At 44.1% G+C, this 25,400-nt stretch overlaps 1 protein-coding gene across 4 annotated transcripts in view; it reads right to left on the bottom strand.

Annotated features, from left to right (window-relative positions):
* Positions 1 to 25,400, bottom strand: part of GALNS (galactosamine (N-acetyl)-6-sulfatase) — a 60,755-nt gene that overhangs the window by 29,765 nt on the left and 5,590 nt on the right. For 2 of the 4 annotated variants that reach the window (XM_074201143.1, XM_074201148.1), the window contains exons 2-11: positions 24,311 to 24,434; positions 23,212 to 23,286; positions 22,281 to 22,383; positions 14,832 to 14,975; positions 14,073 to 14,139; positions 13,846 to 13,973; positions 13,420 to 13,559; positions 11,975 to 12,078; positions 4,491 to 4,627; positions 3,014 to 3,116 (exon numbers count right to left, since the gene is read on the bottom strand). In XM_074201143.1, the coding sequence (XP_074057244.1) occupies positions 3,014 to 3,116; positions 4,491 to 4,627; positions 11,975 to 12,078; positions 13,420 to 13,559; positions 13,846 to 13,973; positions 14,073 to 14,139; positions 14,832 to 14,975; positions 22,281 to 22,383; positions 23,212 to 23,286; positions 24,311 to 24,434 (1,125 nt within the window). Of the gene's footprint in view, positions 1 to 3,013; positions 3,117 to 4,490; positions 4,628 to 11,974; positions 12,079 to 13,419; positions 13,560 to 13,845; positions 13,974 to 14,072; positions 14,140 to 14,831; positions 14,976 to 22,280; positions 22,384 to 23,211; positions 23,287 to 24,310; positions 24,435 to 24,796; positions 24,894 to 25,400 lie in introns of those variants that run through there. The other 2 variants (XM_074201163.1, XM_074201155.1) reach the window with 2 other exon arrangements.

Below are 25,400 nucleotides of genomic sequence, written 5' to 3'. Positions count from 1 at the left end.
GGTCTGAGATGGCGGAATAAAGGCAGGACCTCCCCCAGATCACTCTAAATATCTTTAAATTATGACTCTAATGAAATTCTAGAGAGGCAGAACCCATGGAAAGACAGAGTGAAACAATTTTCCAGTCCAAGACATCTTGAAAGATTGGCAGGAAGGGTCTGTTGCATCATGGTTAGATAGGACCCACAGCCTGGACCACATAGTGGAGTGAACTAGCCCCAGTTATCCAGTAATAGACCACAGGGTGCCTGGGTCTGGGGCAGTAGTAGAGGTGTCCAGATCTCTCAGCCTAAGGATTGCTACAGACAATTGGGAAGCTCAGCAGGAAAACTCTACCACATCAATGAGTGGAACTCAGCCCAACACAGGCCTCAGCACAGACCTGGCCCCAGGGGCCCAGGAGCGGGCCTGGGGAGTCCCTCAGCAGCTGCTTCCAGAACACTTAGCCCACACACGGTAAGGGAGTTGAGGGAGACTGCAGAAGTCTCTCCCCTATCCTTGAGGCAGGACTGTGTTGCTTTGCCCAAACTCAGATCCAGGTCACAGTCTGGGGCCCCACACTGCCATAGCAAGGCAGGGACCTGTTAAGTTCCTGTTAGACTAGCTGCTCAGGAAGGATTAGGCTCTTGCCGGCTAGTCTATCCTTACCCAGGTGAATGTTGAAGGGGTGGGAGACAAGGATGAAAAGGATGACAAGTTCTCCTTAAAGTTCTCCTAGATCTCCAAGATCTCCAAGATCTCCTAGATCTCCATCAATAGCTCTGTTTATTAAACCAAATACAAGTGCTTAAATATCCTCCCCAGTCCCTGGTCCACTCCCACTCCCATGGAACTCTACAATCAACCAGTAAATAACACTCTGGTGCTAGAGGATACCAGGTGATGAAGCTTTACAGTATTCCCACACACAACAGTTCCTTACAGGGACCTACCTCACAGTTCCAGGTCAGAGAGGCTCGTGGTCATCCATAGACCAGAACACTGGCCAGGAGAGCAGCCATGAGTCTCTCATAAAACCTTGGAGGAATTGAAGTCCCTGGGGCCTGTCTCTGAAAACAGCAACAAAAACCCTCAAAAGCTTGGGACAATGCATCTTCCACCCTGGAAGCAGAGCCCCATCTTAACAAAGAGCCAAAAATCATGTCGTAGGCTGGGAAAATGAGCAAAGAAAAAAAATCCAACCACAGACAATTACTTTGGTCCCGTGGAGGATCAAAATACTCCTTCAGTAGATAACAAAGTCAAAGATTCTATATCCAAGAAAAATATGAAATGGTCTCAGGCTATGGAAGAGTTCAGAAAAGACTTTGAAAATCAAGTAAGGGAGATAAGAGGAAAAATTGGGAAGAGAAATGAGAGCAATGTAGGAAAATCATGAAAACCAAGTCAGCAGCTTGGTGAAGGAGATACAAAAAAATACTGAAGAAAATAACGTCTTAAAAACCGGTTTGTGTCAAAAGAAACCATTGGATTTAGTAATTAGGCAGTCATAGTTCTGTTCCCCATCATCCTATTATCACCCAAGGGGACTATTTCTAGAAGTTTAGAAGAAATAAAATCACATGTTGATAAAAAAGGTATCTCTTGACCAGGGAAGATGGGAAGAATGGGAAGAGAGAGGGAATTCTCTAGGGATTAATGTCTCAGAAGTGGCTGGATGGGTTGGAGTCAAGGGTCTGACTGAACGGTTTGGCCTTGGCAGAGAGAGAGGTCTCATCTCATTTTGTACTAGAACAAGGAGGATGGGGAAGATATGCTCACAACAGAACCAAGGACATGCATGGGTCCCACTCTCTTCCAGGGAGGATATTTCCTGGGTGTCTGGGAGGATAGAGCAAGTAGCAGACAAATCTATCAGGCTGGTGAGATCAGGATTACTAAGAAGTGTTGATAGCCAATCTGGTGGCAAAGGATGGCCCAAGCCTGCGCTGTATCTTCTCCCAAGTCCTCTGAGACATAAAATGCATCTCCCCGAGGATGGGAACTGCTCTGCTTTTGACCCAGAAAGCTAAATTCAGTGACTCAGCTCTTTCATTAATTAAAACTGTCCTTTCTCTCAATTAGGTCAAATTAATGGAGTTTTACTGTATCTAAGAACCTTAAAGATAGCAAAAGAAATGATGAGAGTCTCCTGATGGGTACTAACAGCATTGAGAGAAAGGAGTCATAGGCAAAGTATAAGAAGAAAAAGAAGAGGAAGGAGATATAATGGGCTGAAGAGAAAAGGGAGAAGTCAAGGAGAATGAGAGAAAGAGACATGAGAAACAGAGATAGAGAAAGCAGGAAGAGGTCAAAGGAAGAATGAGTGAAGGTAAAAAAAGAAACAACAAGAAGAAAGGGAACAGTAACAGCAGACATAAGAAAAATGGAGATGAGATGACAATGAGGGATACTCTCAGCATGTCTGGGCTAGACACAGTCTGGAGACTGGAATACCTGAGTTCAAGTCCTACCTCAGAACTTTTATAGCTGGTATTTATTTTTTTACATATTTTAGCTGGTTTTTATTTAGCTAGTATGTATTAGACATTGTGCTGTTTACAAAAACCACTTTGTTTGATCCTCACAACAACCCTGAGAAGGAAATGATATCATCATCCCCATCTGACAGATGAGGAAACTGAGACAAACCAAGGAGAAGTTTGGAGCAATGGGACCTAGATTAAACTCTGCCTCAGAGGATGGGTTCCCTTGCCTAGGTGACACTGGGCATACCACTTACTTCCTTAGGTCTCATTTTCCCTCCTCTATCAATGAGTGGATTGGACAAGATGGCCTGAGACCTCCCAACTCCAGATCTATGGTGCTAGGACCTCCTCCCTCCCCACAAGACCTTTGAGTGGTGGTAGCACAAATAAAGCTTTTTCCCATGAATTTTTAATTAAAGTTGGAGGAAGGAGGGGCATGGAATCAGGCCCAAACCCAAACCCATTTACTCCACCATTTTACCTAAGGCTCTTCCTGTCTTTCTGTCTGGGAGCAAGTGGGCAAAGCCAAGCAGATGGTAAATTACCTGACTGAACTGTTCCCACGAGTTGCTCCAAGTCCAGTAGTGGGCTTTGTACTGCCCAACTCTGACCGCCATCATTTCATCACCTCGGTAATAGAAGATGGACCTGTCACAGAAAGAGAATAGGATGGGGATGGGGGAAGGGGAAGGTCTCAGAAGTCACAGAGAGAGAAGGGAAACCAATACCTCCCAATTCAAAGGCAGGGCATGGCTGGGCTGCCTGCTAATACTCTTTGAGAGTGGGTTTTCAATGAACACTTTAAAAACATGTCCATCAGCTTGGGGATATATTGGGTGAAAAGGGAACAGGACACAAGTGACCTCTAAATGTGGTGCTACCCAACCTTGGAGTCTGTGGTTGTTGCTTTTGTCTTTTAACAGAGCTCAACAAATTAAACAGGGACTAACATCTCACAAGAGTGAGGGGTCTGGATAGAGAATTCCCAGCCTCCTGTGTGTAGCAGCCATCAGATGGGTGAACTAAGTTAATGGAAGAGCCAGGCAGAATGGTTGGGATCCAAGATGCTTCTGTGCCTCCCCAGCAATTCAACAAGGATTGTGGGTTTCCCCACCTCCCCAATGTGAAATGTTAGCAGAGGGTAAAATAAACATGTAAAAAGCTGTAAAATGCTTCCTAGTCCACACACTCAAAGAAAGTACCCTGATTTCCCTTGCTAAGAATTGGTCCTCTGCTCTATTTCAGCATAAGCTTTCAAATTCATGGTCCTGCAAAAGGACCAAGGAACTGATTCCCTTTAAATAATTCCTGCTGGGAAAATTAACACAGTCTCAAAGGTTCCAGGGGAAAAAAAGAAGTTAGGCTTTGGGCAAATAAAAACTTAGACAAAAGCTCCAAACCCAGCATTTGGAGGTACTGTTCAAGGAATTTTGGGGAGCAGTAGTGGCTTTATAATCTCTAATCACAAGGCTACGTTCTGTCTGAGGTTTCCCTAATCCCTCTTTCTCACCCTGTCAAATTGTTAGGAAGCATCTAAACAACTGTCCAGAGGAAAGCAGCAACAAGAGGGACTGGGGTGGGGGTGGGGGTGCTGGGGGGGGCCTGTCTCAGACCACACTGCCACAGCAATAATCAAGCCTTGGTTCTTTAACCCTGCCACCAACTGGGCTTTCCTGGGTCCAAGAGAATGTACTTTCCTCCCTCCCCACCACTGGCCCAAGACTTCCCTGGTTAAACTCCCCTCTTACACACTCCACCAGGTTTGCACACCAGCCCTGATGCTGCCAACAGCTCAGGGACTCATTACCACCAATATGTTTTGTGCCTGAAAATCCCAAAGCTCTCATCCTACAAGTCACCCCCCAATCCATCTGCCTGGGGTAGGAACAATTCTTTTTTCTCAAGTCCCAATCACCAGATGGGATTTTAAAGACTCAGCTCTGCTCGGCTTCAGGAGATGGGGTAGCCAGCCAGAGGAGGGGACGGGCACAGGGCTTCCAGAGCCTTCTGGTGGTAACTAACCTGTCAATCAGTCCGCCCTGCACAAAGACTGGGAGAAGGTCAATGCCGTCAATCTTGCGATCGCTGGGAGGCTTCAGGCCCGCCAGGGACAGGCTGGTGGAGAAGAGATCCATCACACTCCCCAGCTGCTGGCTCACCTGAAATCCACCCAGAAGCGTTAGGAGCCCAGGGGCACACTAGGCCCCAGGTTGGGGCACCTGAGGCCTGCCTGGGCATGGCCAGGCACATACACATAGACACACAGACACACTCACATATAAGCACACAGACACACAGATCGACACAACATGCACACACAGATACAGAGACACACACACACATGTGCCAGACATACATATCACACAATCACACACTCATCTCCTCTGTTTCTAAGACAACCTGTTGCTGAGGGTCAGCACCCAGAAGCCATTGCTCCCTCTCCTCCTCCTCCAGAGACAAGTCCTAGTTTGGCCCAGTCTTGGAAGAGCTCCCCTCCTGCTCCCAAGCCTGACCTGGTTCCTGGGGATCAGGATCCCTGAATGCCAATGAGCTCCCAAGCTCGGATCTCTTTCAGGGCAAGCCCAAGCTGGCACACTGGACACTGGTGCCCCTCTCCCTGATCTTGCCTCCCTTCAGGCTACCCAATTCCCTGTGAGAATCCTCTGGCCTGGGAAGGCCACAGAGCTGGACCCTTGGCACTCTTTGGACCTTGGGTATTGGGATGAAAGGTGTGCCATCCTGGGATGTGGCCCATGGGAGAGCTTTCCATGCACAGCCCCCCAGCTCTCCTCATCTCCCCGTAGGTTTCTACATCCCTAGCTTCCTTTTCCCAAGAAGAAGCAGGCATGGGCCACAAGTGTGTGAGAGAATATGGGGAAGCTGAGATGTTAGCCAGAGGGAGAGACAAGAGCCTTGTCCCAGAGTCTCCGGGGCAGCTTCAGCAAGCCTGGGCTGCATCCATTCCTGCAAAAGGAAGGGACAGTGATGATTTTGCCCAGGAGGAGGCTTGACATGTTTTGGCCAGCAGCCAATACTTTACAATGAAATGACCATCTCTGGCCTAGCTTGGTCCATTAATCCACCTGCTGTCTGGCTGGTGGATGGAGGCCGATTATTTAAACAAGGCAGCTGCCTGGCCAGGATCAATATTCCCTGCCACCCAGGTTTAGACAAATTCAACTTCTTGCTTCTGAGACAAGGTTCAGTTATCTGAACAGACCTAGATGGTCACTCAGCTCACAAAGGGGGCCCTGAAGCATGGTCATGAGAATGGACAATCCAGGATTTAAAAGGAGATTCATCTATGAGGGAACATGACCCAACTTTCTCTCTAAAGCTCCAAGGACACTGTGGGTGGTCAAAAAATGTTTGTTGCTAATAAATACTTTTTCAAATGATGAAAAATAATCATGTGCCCCACCCCGCCCTGCCCCAAGAAAATACAGCAAATTCCCTCTCCATCCCAAAGACAGGCCATAGGGTCAGCCAAGCTGATGGAGCCTGTTTGCTTTTGGATAAATGAAACCCAGAAAAATCCTCTTGAGCATGGGATCATTTAAAGCCTTTGCCAACGGTAAGCCTCAGGGGAGATGTGGAGCTGGGGAACAAAACAAGATGCAAAGCAACAAGCTGGAAGAGCTGGGTGAAATGTGGCCGGCGGCGGGCCTGGGGCTTCAGTTTATCTGGCGTTACACTGATTACTACACCAAGGTTGGCCTGGAAAGAGCCCGGACATGTTGGCCAGCCTGGCCTCAGTGCTTCGGCTAATTCTGTCCAACCCCAAGTCTCCAGTTCTGACATGCCAATGACAAAATGAGATCTGTCATGACTTTGGTACTTGAATGAATTTTGAGAAACAAAAGGGAGGAAATCTGCATTACCCTCTATGGCAAAGCAAAACATTTTATATTCTAGCAGGCCTTTGGAGAGCAATGTTTGTAAATGTTCTGAAACATACAGAAAGCAAAAGTTGACTTTTGTCTCCATTTGAAAATATTCTTTTGCTGGAATTCCTGAGTGACCAGAAATAATCTTCCTATCGACCTTTTCTCCTTTGGAAAATGGATGAGGTCAGAGGGACTCACTGTCCTTCAAGAACAGGGCTGATCCCCCCTGCTTCCACATTCTGAGCATCAGAGATGAGACAGCCCCACCAGAGGAGTGGTCGGAGCTTTGGGTCATGGCCCAGAAACCGATTCTTGTTTGTCTCCCTTCTGAGCCCCTCAAACTCACCCTTTCCCATCTTGGGTTTGAACAAGTAGTGTCCGCCCAGAGACCCTGGTTCACAAAGCTCTTATTAGCAGCGAGGCCCTGACTATTATCTAATTTAGACAATGCACTGTGACAGTCCTGTGGGGCCATCACCAATTCCTTGTCCTGGCCCTCATTAAACATAACCAGATGGCGATCGCTGGCTTTAATCATCCAATTACGTCCCTGGTCTCTGATGAACATTCTTCTACATGGAGGAGAAACTTCTTAAGGAAATTAAATGCACATGCCACAGTCACTTGGATTTATCTGCATTTCACAGCACCATGTGGAGGAGGAGGGAAAAATATAGGCAACTGTGCAAAAACCCAAGTAAGTGAAAAAATAAAATTTCAAGAGGAAAAAAAAGCCCTACAGTTTTGGTCAATAGTAAGTACACTTTTATTCCAACCTCTTACCCAAACTTTTTTTTTAAGGGAAAAAAAAATCCAGATAATATCAGTGCTAGGAAAAAATAAATAAATAAAGAGGTGAGGGAGAGGGTTGGAGGTGGGGGAGAGAGAGAGAGAGGGGAAAAATTAGAGAGAGAGAGAGAGAGAGAGAGAGAGAGAGAGAGATCAGATATTTCTCATATCAGGAAGGAACAGCTGGTAGTACTCACGTAAGAAGCTCTCTTTTTTAATATAAACTCTCAGTGTACACATCACATCTTTAAGAAAATGAAATCCTTTAGCTGTGGGCCCTGCAGTGAGAATAGCCACCATGACTGTTATCAGGGCTTCCAAGCTTTAACTCTGAATCAAAGGCAACAATTAATAAAGTTGCCCCCGCCAGGAATCGAATGGGGAGAAAGCTAAATATTTGAAACTGGGTGAACAAATGTCAGGGTGTTTTTAAATAAAACCCTTTCACAGTTATCACAGTGAGCAGGCCTGATATCCCTGTCTAATTCAATTTCAGGGGGTGCCCCATGGGAGCTGGGGAGGGAAAGGTTGCCATGCTGTCTTGGTCCAGCCAGGGTGCAAGAATCAGAGAGAGGTTGGTTGGGGGGGGCAATGGGGGGATTAAAAAACAATAGAATCTGGATTTGATTCAGTTAGAACCTTCCAGAAGGTAGACAAGGTACAGGGTACTTTGAAATGTTTATTTGCTGGAATATGGAGCTGGAAAAGGAGAAGGGGCTTTCTCCAGTGCATCTGCTGCTGGGCAGAGTCTCTAATAACCAACATTAAGACATCAGGACTGAAGATGCTATAAGGGAGGCCTGAGACTGGGACAACAAACTGTCACATTTCCCATTACCAAGGAGGTGGGAAGACAGTTTTAGGGAAGGAGGGATGTGCAAGGGAAGAGGCAGAGGTTTGGGAGGCTGGTGGGTCCAGGGGACAGAAAAGCTCTGCTCCTGGATGAACTCACTGGGCCTCAGGGTCCTGATGAAAAACAATCCAGTTAAACCAGACTTTCTCCCAGGTCCCTTCCAGGGCTGGACCCACAGTTCTGCAGAGTCACAGCTCTTGTCTCAAACTGGCCAACTGGACCATGGACAAAAATAATAACAGCAAGCACTTTGTAAGGTTTGCAAGATCTCTTAAGGGGGTCACCTCATTTGATTCTCCCAACAATTTTTATTCTTTCCACTTTATAGAGGAGGTTATATGATTTGCCCAGGGTTTCATAGCCTAGTAAGCTTCTGAGGCAGGATATGAGCTCAGGGGGTTCTGACTTCAAGTTTGTCAGTGAACCCACTAGATCACTTATATAGGGCTCTTCAATTCTCTGGGCCCAGATTTTCTCATCCATAACACAAAGAAATTAGACTCCATGATCCCAGTAATTCCTAACATTCAGAACTATGCAAATGTGGAATGGAGCATGAAGGGAGATGGCTTTGAGCAAAGAATGAATAGAATATGGGGGAAGGCGAAGACAAGGTTCTCAGGGTAAGCCCAGGGCTTCCCAGCCATCTCCAAGGAGAGAGAGAGAGAGAGAGAGAGAGAGAGAGAGAGAAAATGAGAATGAGAATGAGAATGAGAATATGAGAGATAGACAGAGAGAGAGAGATAAAAGCAAACCAATACAAGCACTAAATCAGCCATGTATTTGAGACTAGGGTCATTGACTTGTTCCCATCTGACCTGCACAGTGACTGGGAAGTCATGGCAGCAGCTCAGTGATCATGGAGAAGAGAGGGACCAGAAGACCCAGCCCTCCCTCTCTGGGCAGCTCTCCAGGACAGAGAAGGACTATTGTGGATTTTCTTCACCCAGGAGCTCCCCTGCCCAAGACAATCAAAAGGCCAGTCCTGAGTCCTTGATGACTTTCTACTCTCCCCTGCACAATGAATGGGTGAACTGGAGAACATCTGCCCCAGATGGTGAGACTCCTAGCTCCTGCTGGCTGCCAGTGAGAGGGACCACGAGACTTGGGGTGCCTGCTAGGTAGAAGGCAGGAGCAGGGACTGAAGATGAACTAACAAAAGACACAACTGGTCAATGGCAGGAGCTGCAGTTGCACTAACAGATTGGTGCACATCCCCAGTCTCTCTTGCTGCTCTTAACCATGTGAATCAATTTGAATCAAGTATCCACAATACTGGGGCCACCAAAACAAATCCTTATCAAGCCCTCATTCCAAAGTTCTCTATCATTGAGAACAGACCCTAAGAGATCTCATTCAAAGATCCTGAGAGAAGCATCATTTGTGATTTTCAAAAAAGGTCACCATCTAACCACTGAGGAATGGTCAGGATGCATGACCATGGTCAAACATTATCACATGAGACTATATAGAAACAAAAATAATGCCAGGTGAGAAAAGGGAGGGGGGAGGGGGGCAACGGTTAAGCAAGGAGGATGAAGGGAAGGGGATAAGCATTGTGCTTTTACAAGTGTTAGGAATGAATGGACAGAGAATCAAAGACTTATGGAGAGTGACTCCAAAAAGAGACATTTTTTTTTTGGCAAGGTAAATGGGGTTAAGTGGCTTGCCCAAGGCCACGGAGCTAGGTAATTATTAAGTGTCTGAGGCTGGATTTGGATTCAAGGTCCTCCTGACTCCAAGGCTGGTGTTCTATCCACTATGCCACCTAGCCGCCCCCAAAAAGAGACATTTTATGTGATATTTGTATTTATAGAAATTTATATATCTATATGAATCACTTATACCCAAATAGTTGTAAAACAAGGTTACCTGATTGTAGTGATATTTACTTACAAGGTCTGTCATAATTATTAAAAGCAAAGATAGGTGCCTTCTCTGACTCACTAAGCTTTCATTAGAAGAGCTCAAGACCTGTCTTGGAACCAGAGGCAGGGCATCTCAAGGAGATCTGGGGAATTTCAAACTCAAAGAGCCATTGCTAATCAAAGAGAAGCTGATCAGAGGCAGCCTATTTGGAAAGGTGGAGGGACCTGTGTTTGCCAGCCTAGAGAAGGTGATGAGCAGAAAAGGGAGAGCCCAATCACAGCTTCCATAATTTGAAGGATGACCCTGCCCAGCCATGACACACAAGAACTCTGCTTGTGAAATCAGGTCTGTTTCAGTGTTCTAGGGGGTTTAGGAAGCAAAGGACAAGTGTCTGCCCTGAAGAGGATTCTAATTTGAAAGGAGAGAAGAGGTAGACCACTAAGTAGTGAGGCCTACACTTGCATATGTCCCAGCTGATGCATTAGAAAAGCTGTATACACACACACACACACACACACACACACACACACACACACACACACACATACACACACAAATACTCTGGCTCTGAGAAGGTGCAATGGATGGCTTAGTGTCATGGCAAGACCAGGCTGTGCTTCCCAGGAGAAGATTTGCTGTGAAGGGGTCTGTTGGACTGAAAAGGGTCCATAGTGGACTCTGTCCCCATGACATGGCAGCCTTCTCACCAGAACCTTCCTGGCCCTGCTGAACCTTTCCCTCCCAATCATGCTGCTGATTGTCTGACTGTGTCCTTGTGTGGATGGGCCCCTTCTTCCTCCTCTACCCTCCAATGCAGCCTTCCTCTGTGAGAACATAAGCTTAAGGACAGCATGTCCTTCTCCTCAGCACATGGTACTACCCTGGCTCCTAGTGCTGCTTGCCTATTTGAAGAATGGATAAAATAATGATACAAAATGGTTTATCCAAAAGGCCTGGAGACAAAAGGGAGAAGCTAGTGGATACTAGAAAGCTGGAGTGAGTGAGCGACAGGTAGGTCTGCTCAACCCCATCCCTTCTTCATGAGTCACTCACACCCACCTTCTCCACCTTTCCCAGCCAGGAATAGCTTCATTCCTCCTTCCATCTGCTAAACCATCATCCTCTCTTCTTTAAAACTACAGCTTAACTATTAATGCCTTTATTAAGTACTCCCAAATTAGCCACACCTGACTCCCATGACAACTCTAACAGTACCAGAAGCATCTGGGTAGAGCTAAAATTTGCTATGCATGCTACAGACATATGGCAAGAAGCCTTTTTTTAATTCCTATGAATTTTTTTGTCTCTCCACCTTATTAAATTCTTTGAAGGTATGGATGTTGTCTACTCCCCTTTTAGCTCCCCACTCTTAAATCCATAAACAAATATTTCCCAAGCACCTATGTGTCCAACACTGTACATATCTAGAGCACAGGGAGTGGGAAACACCCCAGATGACATGTCTCACTGAAAAACCAAAAATCCCTGACACAGCAAAAGCAATCAGAAGTCAGGAGAAGACAGTCTGTAACTGAGGAAAGCACAAAATAATAGGCCTGGGGCTTCATCACTTTAGCAGCTATCGCACCAATTTTGAGCAGAAAAAACTGAAAGGCAGCGAGCAGATCGCCCAGGGTAGGAACTGGAGATTCATGTGAGCGTTTCTTTTTCAATCCAACACTTCAGCTCCCCAGCCCAGACTTGCTAATCTCTAGTGTGGTCTGGTCCTTTTCTCCACGTGGCCTGGCACCAACAGATCATCTGCTAATTCCCTCCAATAGGAAGGGTCCTGGTCAGGGTAAGCCCCGAGTCTGATAGTTAACTGTGGAGCTCAGACAAGGAAGGGTTCACTTCTGAGGAGGGGTGGAGTTCTGGGCAGGAGTCTATGGAAATGACTTCTGATCACAGCACTTCAGAGAGACTGAAATGGATCAAGGCTTGGGGAGGGAAAGTCAACCAAAAGGAAAGAGAGAAAGAAAGAAAGAGAGAGAGAGAGAGAGCACAAATATCAGCTGTGGTTCAAGATGACCTTGGGGCTGCAATGTCACCTTTTTGGAAGGTTTTCTCACCCGATGCAATTAACTAAGCCACTAACCTGAGCTACTTACTTGTCCAGCAGGTATATGTCCAGGCCACCAGGCAATTGCTGGTTCCCTCATCCCACCTTCAAAGGTGGTTTGTTTCCCACATAGGAATGGCCCATTACTGCCACCTGGAAGGAAGGAGCATTCAAAAATCACTGGGTCAGACAATCTGGATAGGTAGCCTCCTTTACTTCTGGCTTTTCCTCACCTTGGCCGTGTCCAATCAGCGACCAAGTCTGGTCAAGTCTACTTCCCCAACACCTCTTGCACCCATCCCCTTTCCATCCATACAACCCTGTCCAAGCTCAGTGTAGAGGCAAAGAGAAGGCCAAGGATGGAGCCTCAGTGATGTTGGGGACCTTGGGGAACATGAATTTACCATTAGGGCTAATCATCTCTTCTCTGGACTCCTGAAGCTCACTTCTAATTGGTCTCCTTGTATCTCCCTACTCTAGTGCATTCTTCACTTAGCTGCTAAAGTGACTTTCTTAAAGCATAGGTCTAAACATGTCACTGCCTATTCAATCAACTGCAGTGGTTTCTTATTGACTCTCTAGCCTCAAATATAATTTTATCTTTATCTCCTCCTTTTTAAATATCTATTTTCAGTTTAAATTTTATAAAGTCTATAATTACTAGTACCAAAGTACATTAATATAACATAAATTAATCTATATTTTATTGAAGATACTTGCTCAAAAGTTCTTTTACTGAAGAGTATGAAATCAAAAGAGGTTTGAGGATTACTTCACTGCAACTATCCTGTCTTAAGACCACTTACTTCCCTGCCTCCCCACCCCCCAAAAACAATGAATAAAAAAATTAATAAAAATAGGCCAAAATTGGGCTTTCTAGAATTGGGCTCTTTAAGCTAGAAATCAACCCACTTCTCAAATCACTTAAATTCTGAGAAGAGAGCTATGACAAATTTTGGCATTAGTTGGGAAAATAACTAAAAGAATACTGAATAGAAAGGATGTCTATAATCTTGTTTGTTAAGAGATCAAATCTCCATTTTTCTACAAGTGGAACAACCCTGTGACTCAAAAGAAGTTTTAGGAAAAATACAAAGATGTACTAATTTAGCTAGAAGGTATTACTCTTTGGAATGTTCTAGGCTCCTCCAGCTTCTAAAGTTTATGATGAATGAATGACTATTCCAAAGGACAGCAGAGTTTGAAAATATAATAAGTTTTAAAAAAGATTCTTGATAATCCTAGGAATGAAAGGCAGGCCCATGGTGGCTCATTAAAAAAAAAAAAAAACCTGAATTTTAAGCAGTGGTAATTCTGAGGCTGATGTCATGAGGACAATCATATCACCCTAAGGAGAATTGTCCAGTATCTGGTCTGGCCCAAAGTGGCTCTGTGTATGGCCTATAGAACACATCATGTAGAAATTATGAATCTAAGTCTATATTCTTATTGATAAGTATGAAGTCATGGAAAGGGTTAACAAAAGATACTTACCTTCATTGGGAGAGGAAATGAGGGCAGCTCCATTATCAGATGTGAAAAACACAAATGTGTTCTCTTGGATACCCAGATCCTGAAGCAGCTTCAGTATTTTCCCAATGCTATCATCAATTTCTCGAACAGCATCTCCATAACTATAGCAAAAAGATAATTGCAAACTTTGAGTGATTAACTCGGGGCAAGCACCAGTTCAACAACTAAAATCACATTAAATGCTATTCTATGGCTTTAATAAAATGGATCATCAAAGTCATTACCTCTTTTTTTTAAAGGGGGGGAAACCAAAAATGTTTAAGTTCAAGGTCACACAGCTGATCAAAGGTGAAGCCACTACTATTACTAATCTTCCAACAGTCCCAGATGGGAAATACAACTGCACTTTTCTGGCATTATAAAAATAATAATCATAAAATTACTTACCGCCCTCTCTGACTGGTACCCAAGAAAGATTCTGAAGCATACACAGGTGCGTGGGTGGCATCAATGGCCCAATAGAGAAAAAAAGGCTGTTGATGGGTCTGTTGCTTCTTAATAAAATCCAATGCTTCCTGCAAATGAAAATTAATTCTTTCCTTACATCTGGAGCCAAACACCCCAATATAACTGCAGGCACTGAACAGCCCATCCTACACCTAGTTCTCCAATACCTTTAAGTAGATCTGAGTTAGATTGGCTTCTCCTGTCTTGAGATTAATAGGGAAATCTTCAAAAAATCTGAAAATAATGCAAAATAAGAAGTCAGCAGACCCAGGATGGGAGAGCTTCTCTCTTCCCTTTTGATTAAGCAAAAAGAAGGAAATGCTTAACTTATGAATCATATCAAAAAGGATGGGGGGATAGGGCTATAAGTACATTAACAATCTAAACACTTTGGGGGAACAATTAAAAAAGAACTGAGTGGGTTTACTTCCTTGATTCTTCATTAGGTGATGATAGGTAATTAGTATGCTGGGCTAAGTGAGAGAGATAACTTCACTGATATGAGGATGATTCTATACACAAGTTTTGGGCACTCCCTACCAACTGATTAGATCAACTCCTAGGCTATGACTTCCCGTCATCTCAAAGTGGGGTTTACTTGCTATATGAGGTCTATGGAAAGAGCCCAACAATCCCACTGTTGACACTGCTAATATATAAATTAATAGTGTCCCAGACACTAAGTTAACTGATTGATCCACATAACAGGGAGATACAGATGATTCTAAAACTTTTAGACCAGACCTAAATGGGAGGGAAGAGGAACAAGTCCCCAGCCTAGAGTGACATGGGTCACTTTAACAGTTTGGCAAGAATAAGTGAGTTAAAAACTCCAACCACATGTTGCTTCCTGGAAAAGGTGAGAAGGAAAGTAAATGGAATGATTTCACAAAGGGAGGGGGATGAGGGAGAAAAAACTCCATTACCTGCCAACCATCTCCCAATTCCTGTAAACAGGAATGTTCGGCTTGGCCTTGTTGTCATAAGGTCCAAAATGGCAGTTGGGGGATCCAAACCATTCATCAAATCCATGCTTCAAGGGGTGAAACTGGGGCCTGTGACCTAGATGCCTAGAAACAGGAACCCAAGCCATTTCAGGGATTCACAAAATGGGGGAGGCAAAATACTATGTAGTAATGATTTTTTAAAAGGTCTTGAATTATATGAAAGGGTTAATAATCGGGCAATGCCCTGGACCTCCAAATCACAGCTACTTCCATGGCCTCAGTCCTTCAAATACCATCCCCACAGGCTTCCTTCTCACCTCAAACCCAGGGTACAACATGAGGACAAAACAGTTTGAAATGATGAATTTTCCATCACTCTAGGTTCTTTCCTATGGGTCTGCTAATATTAACAGGGTCTACAGACATTTATAAAGCATTTTTCCCAATAAGGTTACTTGGAGTTCCAATAATCTCTTCTTCTAGCCCTGGACAGTCTCTGTTCTGAGAACGGCCCCAAAAGGTCACCACAGGTTTAAGTGGGCCCATTAAGCTTATGTGTGGAGGTTTATCATGTGTGCAGAATGACTCCACGTAACAGCCTGGAACAGCTCCAGGATCTGCTAACTATGTACTTATAATTTCCCCCAAAGCCCTGTATTATTTATGTAGATTTGAGTGATTAGAAGATAAAACGGGCAAAGTGCCCACTTTGGTGATAACTGTGAAATCTGTTCCAAGGAACGAAGATCATCTGCTTGGAGTCAAGAGAGAGAGGGGGGATTTCCAGTTTGCAAACCCCCAGCACACATCGGAGGCGTCAATCTAAGCTGTGGAGAACTTCCTGCCAGGCTTCTTCCTCCTTCTTCCTCCCTTTGGGGAACAGTTAATCCTTCTGGGTTCTCCAGTCAGGAGGACCCTGAGAGCAGGGGCAGCAGAGACCCCCTCTTCCCATAGCCCAACTCGGCCTCCAGCTGACACAGCACAAATGAGATCTCCTCCAGCTTTGGAGGGGGCTGGTCTGGCCCCCAAAAGGCAGGTTCTTCAAGATGATAATACTGTTATCAATAACTTCTATTTACATCACTTTGTAACATACTCTTTCTCATGGGCGCCTCATGGCTGAGTATAATGAGGCAGGTGCTAAAGATACCCCCATTTCACAAATGAGGAAATGGAGGCTCCTCAGAAAAGTTAGATCTGCCCGTAGTTACCCAGAAAGGAAGAATCAGAGGGAGGATTTGAATCCAGACCTTTATGGCTCCAAGTCCAGAACTCTGAGCTTGTTTCTCAAGAGGCGCTCCCATCATTTCTGAGGGGCCAACAACCTTGCTCTCCATACAATGAGATTTTAGAGAAGGGATGCGATGCTCTTCATAGGCAGGAACACACACATCTGCTCAGTCTTCTCCGGACATTAGTCACTGTCTCACAAGGACCCGTAGACAATGCTGGCCCCAGTGGACGGGTGGGCCCTACTCACTCTCCCTCCCCAGCACAGTTAAGTCTCAGTGAAGGGCTCTGAGCATCATCTATTTTAGGCAATAAGAAGCCAGTGCAGGTCCTGTTTGTGGTGGCAAAGAACTGGAAATTGAGTGAAATGTCCAACAATTGGGGAATGGCCAATCAAACTGTGGCATATGTATGTGATGGAACACTATTGTCCTATTAGAAACCAGGATGGATGGGAATTCAGGGAAGCCTGGAAAGACTTGCATGAACTGATGCTGAGTGAGATGAGCAGAACCAGAAGAACATTGTACACCCTAACAGCAACATGGGGGCGATGATCAACCACGGTGGACTTGCTCATTCCATCAGTGCAACAATCAGGCACAATTTTAGTGTAGCTGTTATAGAAAATACCATCTGTATGCAGAGAAAGAATTGTGGAGTTTGAACAAAGACCAAAGACTATTACCTTTAATTCATTTTTTTAAAAAAGTTATCATGTAATTTTGCCGTCTCTGATACTTTATTTATTCCTTAAGGATACAATTTTTCTCTCAACACATTCAAATTTGATCAATGTATAGCATGGAAACAATGTAAAGACTATCAGACTGCCTTCTGGGGGTGGGGTGGGGGGAGGGAAGTGAGATTGGGGGGAAATTGTAAAATTCAAAAAACAATAAAATCACTAGGGCAGGAGTTGGGAGCCTGAGTGCCTGCTGAGCTCCATCTCTCGGAGTGGAAGGAGCCCCTGCCCTGGGCTGGGAGGGCAGGGGTCTCTGAGTTCTAGCTCTAGACTTTGTGGATTGTTCCTTGAGGACGCTTGAGCTCTATCTTTTCAATCTTTGTTTCATATTCACTGGGGAAAAGAAGAATCCGTCTGCATCCTTTTCAGTATGACTTCACCATCTTAGATCTATCCTTTAATTGCTCTGGATTTTCTTCTATGAACCCTCTCTTTTGGACCCAGGACCCTAATGCCCTGTTCTCCCTAGATAATCCAATCCATTAATTTCTGGTTTCTACACAACTCATTAGGATACATTCTGGCTTACAATCAAAGCTTAATGGAATTTGAGAATTAAGATGTTGCTAGTAAACTATCAATTTTTCTCCCTTATAAAATGATCCCAATAATGAACATTTTTATCTCAGCATCCAAACAGCTAGGTGAGGTAGGCAGAACAGGCATGACTATCCTTTTTGAACAGACCAGAAAATTGAAAGGGGGGGGGGTCTTGCCTTGACTGTCCCCTGTCCAAACTTGCCTGCTGTCAGATGTCACTTTCATAGAGTGTGCTGGGCCTAGCTTCAGGAAGACCTGAGTTCAAATTCTGCCTTGAATACTTAACAAGCTCTAGGATGCTGGATTAAGTCACTAACTCTCAACCTCAGTTTCCTCAGTTGTAAAATGGGGACCTCAGCATTCACTGAGAAGACATAGGTAAAGTGCTTTGCAAAACCTTAAATCATTAAACAAATGTCAGGAGAGGAGTCATTCCCTGGGCTGCAGTCAAAGTAGATTAAAATATAATTGGGAAATGCTTAAAGCAATGAACAGAACTCCCAGGAGATGGGACTTTGTGGTTTTAGAATTCCCAGTGGGGGCAGAAAGGCAGACATCACCGAATGGTCCAAGGCCACTATTCAGCCAGTCGGGCAGACCTGACTGTGGGGGGGGCTCTCTCATCAGGAGCTCCCAGTCACCCCTTTGCTGTTGTTTCTCTGCTTAATCGGGTCTGTCCTCTGGACCCACTTTTTGCCTGGACCCTGTGCTGCAGGAGAGTGTACCCCAGACTTCTGGCTGCAGCAACATCTTTGTCAGTCCAGCCATTCTGAGAATCTTCTTGACATGGGATTTTCCAGGATCCAAGCCCTAGGTCCTAGTGAAATTCATCCATTTACCATTAAGTTTCCGCCTCTGCCTACTTCTCTATGCTGTGCCCCCTTTCCCTAACCAATCCCATCTCTCCTATCACTAGTCCCCCAGAGGCCTATCTTCTATTAAAATGAAGACTTTTCTTCTTTTTCTTTTTCATTATATTTTTGAAAGAAATATTTAATTTTTTTAATATCTAATTTTGTCTCCCCAGGACAGTGCCTAACAAATAAGTGTTCACACCTTTCTTTCATTCACTCTAGCCCCCACCATCTTTTTGAGTAGTTCCTGTACACAAAAATAGGAGGTTCCTGTTTTCTAGGAAGCTATGCCCCAGTCCCTCACTGCTGCCTCTGGAGATTTCCCTCTGCTAGTGTTTCTCCTGGTTACTTACTAATAATGTTTTGAAAGACTAAATGTGGTTTTGGGGCCTGTTTTTTTCTCCCCGTTCAATTCTGGCATTGGCACATCTGAATGAACTGATCGATATGAATCCTGAATCATGTTCACTACAGACCTGCTCATTCAGTACCATGATCCAATCCGCTGCCTGTTAACTGTTCATGATTAGATTGGTCATTCTTCTGTATGCCAACCAATTCCTCATGCTAGTTTTGGCACCTTTTCCTCAGCTTTCTATTTATCCAGCTTTTCTCCACTTTCTCTATTACAAAGATCAGCCTGGAAGTTTGATGGGGCTTGATTCCATCAGACAAAGTCTTTCCAAGGTCCCCAGTGTATTTTGCCCTGGCCTCTCCTCATTGACTAAACCAATAATCACTTTGGAGCTGATTAGTCTGGCAGGGGCAGCTTCCCCATTCTGCTGAAGGATCAGGAAGGAGTGGTTTCCTCCCCAGTTATTAAGTAACCTCCTGACAACCAGGATTTTCCAAAGATGATAACTTCTATAGTCCTTTATTCATTTTAATTTCCATCACCAAACATTTGATGAGCTGTTCCATGCAAGGGAACTGTGCTCAACAACAGAGTAGATGAGAGGTAGTACAAGACACAAGCCCTCCCCTCACAGAATTTAGGTTCTATATGGGGAGAGATGACAAAAACTAAGGAAATAAATAACAATGCAAGGCAGGATACAGAAATTCCAATAGATAGTGTAGGCAATCAATGCTATACAAGTTCAGAAGAGGGAGCAATCATTAGGCTTCTCAGGGGAGGTAAGTCTGGAGTTGGGCCTTCAGACAAGAATTGAGGGAAGGGGTGGAGTAAGCAGGTGAGGAACAAGGAAGGAAGTCATTACAAATTTTGGAAAACTCTCTGTATTTTCAGATCTGCTTACTTTTACTTCTTTTTTTTTTTAAGGTTTTTGCAAGGCAAACAGGGTTAAGTGGCTTGCCCAAAGCCACACAGCTAGGTAATTATTAAGTGTCTGAGACCGGATTTGAACCCAGGTACTCCTGACTCCAGGGCCAGTACTTTATCCACTACGCCACCTAGCTGCCCCTTACTTTTACTTCTTTGAGTACTCTTTCACAGTCTCAATAGAACTCTGATACTAAGGAGTGACCTTTAGGAGACCAAACAGGTGCTTCAGGATTTTGGGATATTGCCATGAGGCCATGGGGTCGGGGACATTGTTGGGTTATTGCAAGAGTCCCTGGTCCACAAGATCAATGCAATGGTCAACCATGAGTCCAGAGGATCCAGAAGGCCCAGGATGAAGCAGGCTACCACCTGAAAAGTGACTTGGAAGGGATGGGATGTGTGGTTGCAGAGAGTGTCTTTTGGATATGACCAGTGTGGGGATTTATTTTCCTTAATTCTACAAGTTAAGGAAATTTGTTCTTTTCTTTGTGTATTCATTTTACTTATTTGAAAATATGGACTATCATAGCATAAATATCCATTTACAAAAATAATCACCTACTAATTCCTACTCCTACTAACCTATTCCTATACCAGGTACTCCCAGAAAATTTTTTTTTTAAAGATTTTATTTATTTTGAGTTTTACAATTTTTTCCCTAATCTTACTTCCCTCCCCCCACCCCCACAGAAAGTCATTTGTCAGTCTTTACATTGTTTCCATGTTGTACATTGATCCAAATTGAAAACGAAATTTTTTTCAAACCCCAAATAAATTGCTTGATAAATATATTCCTAGTTTGTAAAAAAACAAATTCTCATACTAATTGTGTTCAAAAATGTATGTCTCTGTATTTTAAGTTCCTTATCTCTCCAGTCAGGTGAGTAACCACATGTATAATTTTCATTCTTTTGGACTTGTGATTTGTCACTTGATTGGAATGAGTTCAAAAGTCTTTCAGAGTTGTTTTTCCTCTCCTAGACCGATCTTGCTGGTCTCCTCATTTCCTCAGAAACTGTCCATTTCACTATTTCTTAGGGCATTAAACTATTCCATTTCATTCATATACCACAGTATATTTAGCTATTCCCTAATAGGAATGAATGGCACCTGAATTTCCAAATTTTGGCTACAACCAAAGAGATGCTTAAATAGTCTGTATATCCTTTTCATAGATCTTTTTTGTCTTTAATTTCTTTGGAGTACAGTACTAGTGGTGTATATCTAGGCCAAAGGGGATATATATTAAAGTAACTTTGGGAATAACCGTCACATGTTACAATGGTTTTTTTTTTCTTTTTTCCAATGGGAGAAAGAAAAAAAAAATTCTATTGAAAAAGAGTCCTTGTCCAAGGCTCTGAACCTGTAAGGTCCTGAGTTGAGGGGTTTGTTCCTTTTCCAAGGGAGCCTGGACTGGTCGAGAGGCTACTCTGAACATAGTTGGGGGGACTGAGGTAGAGAGGGGGCCACTAAATGCCAGTTTCAGCCTAGCTGGGCATCTGCCTCCTGGAGAGTCGAGGGTAACATATCAATAATGCCAATGCCTTTACAACCATTCAGCACCAACTCTAAACATTACACCTTCCTCAGTGGCTGTCATGACACCCCTTATGTATACAGTAAGAGCATTCTTTTAACGAGGATGAGGCAGGAAGGGCTAGCTAGAGGAGTGAGGTAAGAAAGAGACAGATGGAGGACAGAGCCAGCAGCCCACATGGCCCTTTTCCACCAGTACTCCCAGGGAGAAGGCCATCCTCCTCTTGGGAACATTTGACTCCAGATCACAGTGACCCCAGCCCAAGACTCACCTCTCCTCTTAGAGTCCAAGCTCTTGGTGGCCTCCTGCAGCCTGGGCAAATCCGGCCCTAGCTCTGGTACCTTCTCCCAAGATGAAGAGGCTTCCAGTATGAGGCCACAGATAGGGTATATGACTATATGAGGAGTAGCTCAGCTCCTTCTCATCATGCAGCAGATACCTTTTTGCAACCATGAATTGCAAGCAATTCATGAAGACTGTCTACTAAGGATAGGAAGTATCTACAGCAATGACAAACATTGCAGAACCTTTACGTTTTAACAAAAGTAAACATTTATGGAAATATTTGCAACAAGGCCCCAACAAGGGCCAGATCAGGTCAACATGCCTGCCCCATCCAGGCCCAGATAGGGACAGCCAGGACATGGAGTCCAAGAGCCTTGGGAATAAGCCCCCAGCCATTAGCTCCTCAGGGGCTACCCCCACCCATGAGGGTTGTTTGTCAAGGCCCCTGACTCCACAGCACATCAGAAACTGATCTGATTTGTCAGTGGAAAGGAGCCTGAGGAAAAGGCCTTGGCTTCTGTAACTTGCCCCTAGGGTTGGGCATCCTTCCATCTAACCTGAAGCTGAAACCTCTCATATTCATTAGAATATGAGCGCCCTGGAGGTAAGGATTTTCTGCTCCACTTGCAACCCCAGAGCTGTGCACACAGTAGGCGGTGCTTCCCCAAGCTTCCTTTGCTGGTCTAGACCAGAAGAGCTACTGCATTGTTTATATTCTAAACCACATGGAATTTTTGGGTCCTGCAACACTGGATTTGTTCCATGATCAAGTCTTGTGACTTCTATTCAGTTTTTTTCCCTTCCCCAAAGTTTTTATATGTCAGATTGTATCTAGGTTAGAATATAAAGTTTTTCCATTTCCAAACTAACAAATTTTCCTTGTTAGGAAATTTTAGTAATGATTGCTTGGAAAATTGGGGGGGGGGGGGGAGAAAACTCAAACCAAACTTACCACTTGCCAACAATCTTATTGACATAGCCTGCTTTCTTCAGCAACTCAGGAAGGAGGAACTCCGAATCTGGGATTCCTCCGACTATTTCCTGAGGTGTGTAAGCTGAGGAAAACAAAATGGCTTTGTATTCTTATTTGCACCAAGAGGGAAGTCATAAAATCATGTGGTTCTTCAGAAAGGTTATTTTGATTGAGAATAAATCCCAAACCTGGGCTTTGATCATCAAGAGGTATGGCAGGGAGGAAAGAACAAAACGGGGCTGGAGGAGCCTCCCCCACCTTGTGGCTCATCTCAGAGGGCCCCTTGAACCCTTGCTGCTATTGGCCTCTGCAGAGAACCTCCTCCCGGGCTTCCAGGCCTATAAGGACTGTGTCCTGCCCTTCATGTCCCAGGGGAGCCTCTTCCCCCTCCCTCTCCCAACAATGAGTCTGGTCCCCTCTGCTCCCCCCCTCCCCCAGGTCCAGGTTCCCTCCTTCCTTCTGCACAGACAACTGACTCTTCAGGGTCCTTCCTATAACCATGTGACCTGAGAGAGAGAGAGAGAGAGAGAGAGAGAGTGTGTGTGTGTGTGTGTGGGGGGGTCCTCTGAAGCTTTTCCAGACTCTATTCTGCCACCTTCCCCTGCCAGCAGGGTGGATCACCCAGAAGGAGTTGACAAGTCTTTGTCTTTTTTGTCCTACATCAAGAGAAACAAACTTTCTAAAAGCGTGTCTAAATCTATCACCTCAAGCTCAGTCGGCTGCCACTGACCTGGGGTCTTCCTGCTTCTCCACCAGCCTGAGCCTTTAGAAGCTCTGGGGTCTCACTGGTGGACAGCTCCAGCCTCAGTCCTTTTCTATCTTTTGGCCTAATACTTTTGGCAGAGCTACTTAACCAAGGAAAGGGAGGGAGTGAAGGGATTTATGAGGGTAAAAGGACAAAAATCCTTACCGTTTCGGGCATGCCCATTGGTTGTATAGAATCCATTGCGGATGGGAAGGCGGCCTGTGAGAAGTGCTGCTCTTGCTAAAAAGACAGGAAAAACAGTAAGAAATGGATAATGGCATAACTTATATGGAAATATGTTTTGCATATTGCATACGTATAACTATATCAAAATGCTTGTCTTTTCATTAGAGGGGAGAGGAGGAAATTTTGAACTCAAAATTTTGAAGAAATGAAGGTTAAAATTTTTTATATGTAATTGTAAAAAATAAAATATCTGGGGGAAAAGGGCACATTTAGATTGGAATAAAGTAATTGAAAAAGAAATGAAGTGGTTAATGCGAAAATGCTTTGCATGACTCCATGTGTATAATGAGTATTGTATTTTTTGCCTTCTCAATGGGTAGAAGAGGGACTAGAGAGAGAGAATTTAGTATTGAAAATAACATTTTTTAAAAAATACAACAAAATGGGCATGAAGGAAAGATCTTGAATGGCTGTAACTTGGCAGTTAAAGCCACCATACCTCCCTCTCCAATGGCTTATGGGATCTTGAGGTGGTCCTCAACACTATCCTTCCAACCCTCCCTTCTCAGGAATATTTCCCACTTTCCTCCTCTTCAGGGTGTTCATAACATTCCATGAGGAATACAAAGTAATTTCTTATCAGGACGGGATTAGAGGCTTAAGCTCTCAATACCTTATAAAGGTGATAAATGCCACCTGATGTTTACCTAATGACAAAGTCTGCAAGGTATTCATATATACCACCTCATTTGTTTCTTACAGCAACTCAGGTCCTCACCACCATTATCATCATCATTACAATTTTATACATGAGAAAACAGTGGTTCAGTTAAGTGACTTCATTACTCAGCTCTTACAAGTCAGCACTGGATCTGAACTTGGATCTTTTCTGTCTGCTTGTCCAGTGCTCCTTCTAACAGATGGACCTCTCTCCAGATGAGTCCCTGTAAAAACAGGAAGGCTCCAACAGACCAGTCACTAACCAGAGCTCTGGGAGGGGGGGCGCCCAGAGTTTCTCACTGTCAGCTGAGGAGGTCCCTACCCTGGCACCCTGGAGGACCAGCTCAAGTTGACTTACATGGAGAGCATAGGGGGTTAGCAGTATAGAAATTGGGGAAAAGCATCCCTTCAGCAGCCATTCTGTCTAGATGAGGGGTCTCTCTAGAAGGCTCTCCAAACACGCCCAGGTCTCCCCAGCCCATCTGCAGGAAGGAAGAAACAACAGGACAGGTGAACAATTCAACTCTTCCATGTGGATCACTCACTCACGACCATCATTTTACACAGTCCTCACACTTGCAGTTCAGAAGCACTTGGTTCTTCCCAAGGGAAAACCCTTCCATTCTAATTTCAGAAATGTTTCATCTCAAATTCTGATTGATCTTTCATTGGCAGTGGCCACTCTCTGTCTCTGACAAAGCTGAGCTATTAAAAAACCAAATCTCTACAACTCTCAGCAAACTATTTTTTTTAATATTTTTGTAATGCAAAGTCTTCTATAACTTTATTTTTATATAAATAGGGATTTTCTTAAAATGAAATCTAAATAGTAAAGAGTACTCACTGATAGAATTTGCAGTGCATGTACTTCATGGGCTAAGAGAAGGAAAAAGAATTCTATCAGTTCATTCCATGAGTCAGACAACTTAAGTCTTCTATCTTCTCATGGTAACTCTAGATAAACTGGAACCACTTTTTTTAACTCCCTTGATTCCACATCCTTGCCATGGGATATCTGGAATCCTATTTACCCCATAAGGATATTTTCAGAATTACATGCTATCTGTAAAGTACTAAGGAAAATGTCATGTGAACATTATTTCACTATGCCCCTACAAGGATATTTTTAGACTTATATACCATCTGTAAAGTATTAAGCAAAGTGTCATATAAACATAAAGTATTATTATTGTTATTATTATTTCACCATGCCTTACAAGATATTTCAGAATTATAGATTATCTAATAAAGAGTCATATAAGCATAAGGAATTATTATTAACATTACTATTTTATTACTATAGATGAAGGGTGGATAGAGGATCATCCCAAAGACAGGATGACCTGAGTTCAAATAGAACCTCAGACACTTGACACTAGCTGGTGACCTTGGGCAAGTCATTTAACCACAACTGTCTGAACCTCCAGGGCCATCTTTGGTAGTTCTGA

Source organism: Macrotis lagotis, chromosome 1, assembly GCF_037893015.1.
Source record: "Macrotis lagotis isolate mMagLag1 chromosome 1, bilby.v1.9.chrom.fasta, whole genome shotgun sequence".
In the NCBI taxonomy this organism is placed as follows: domain Eukaryota; kingdom Metazoa; phylum Chordata; class Mammalia; order Peramelemorphia; family Peramelidae; genus Macrotis; species Macrotis lagotis.
The sequence above is the reverse complement of the archived record's forward strand: the minus strand, read 5'-3'. Positions and strand labels throughout refer to the sequence as shown.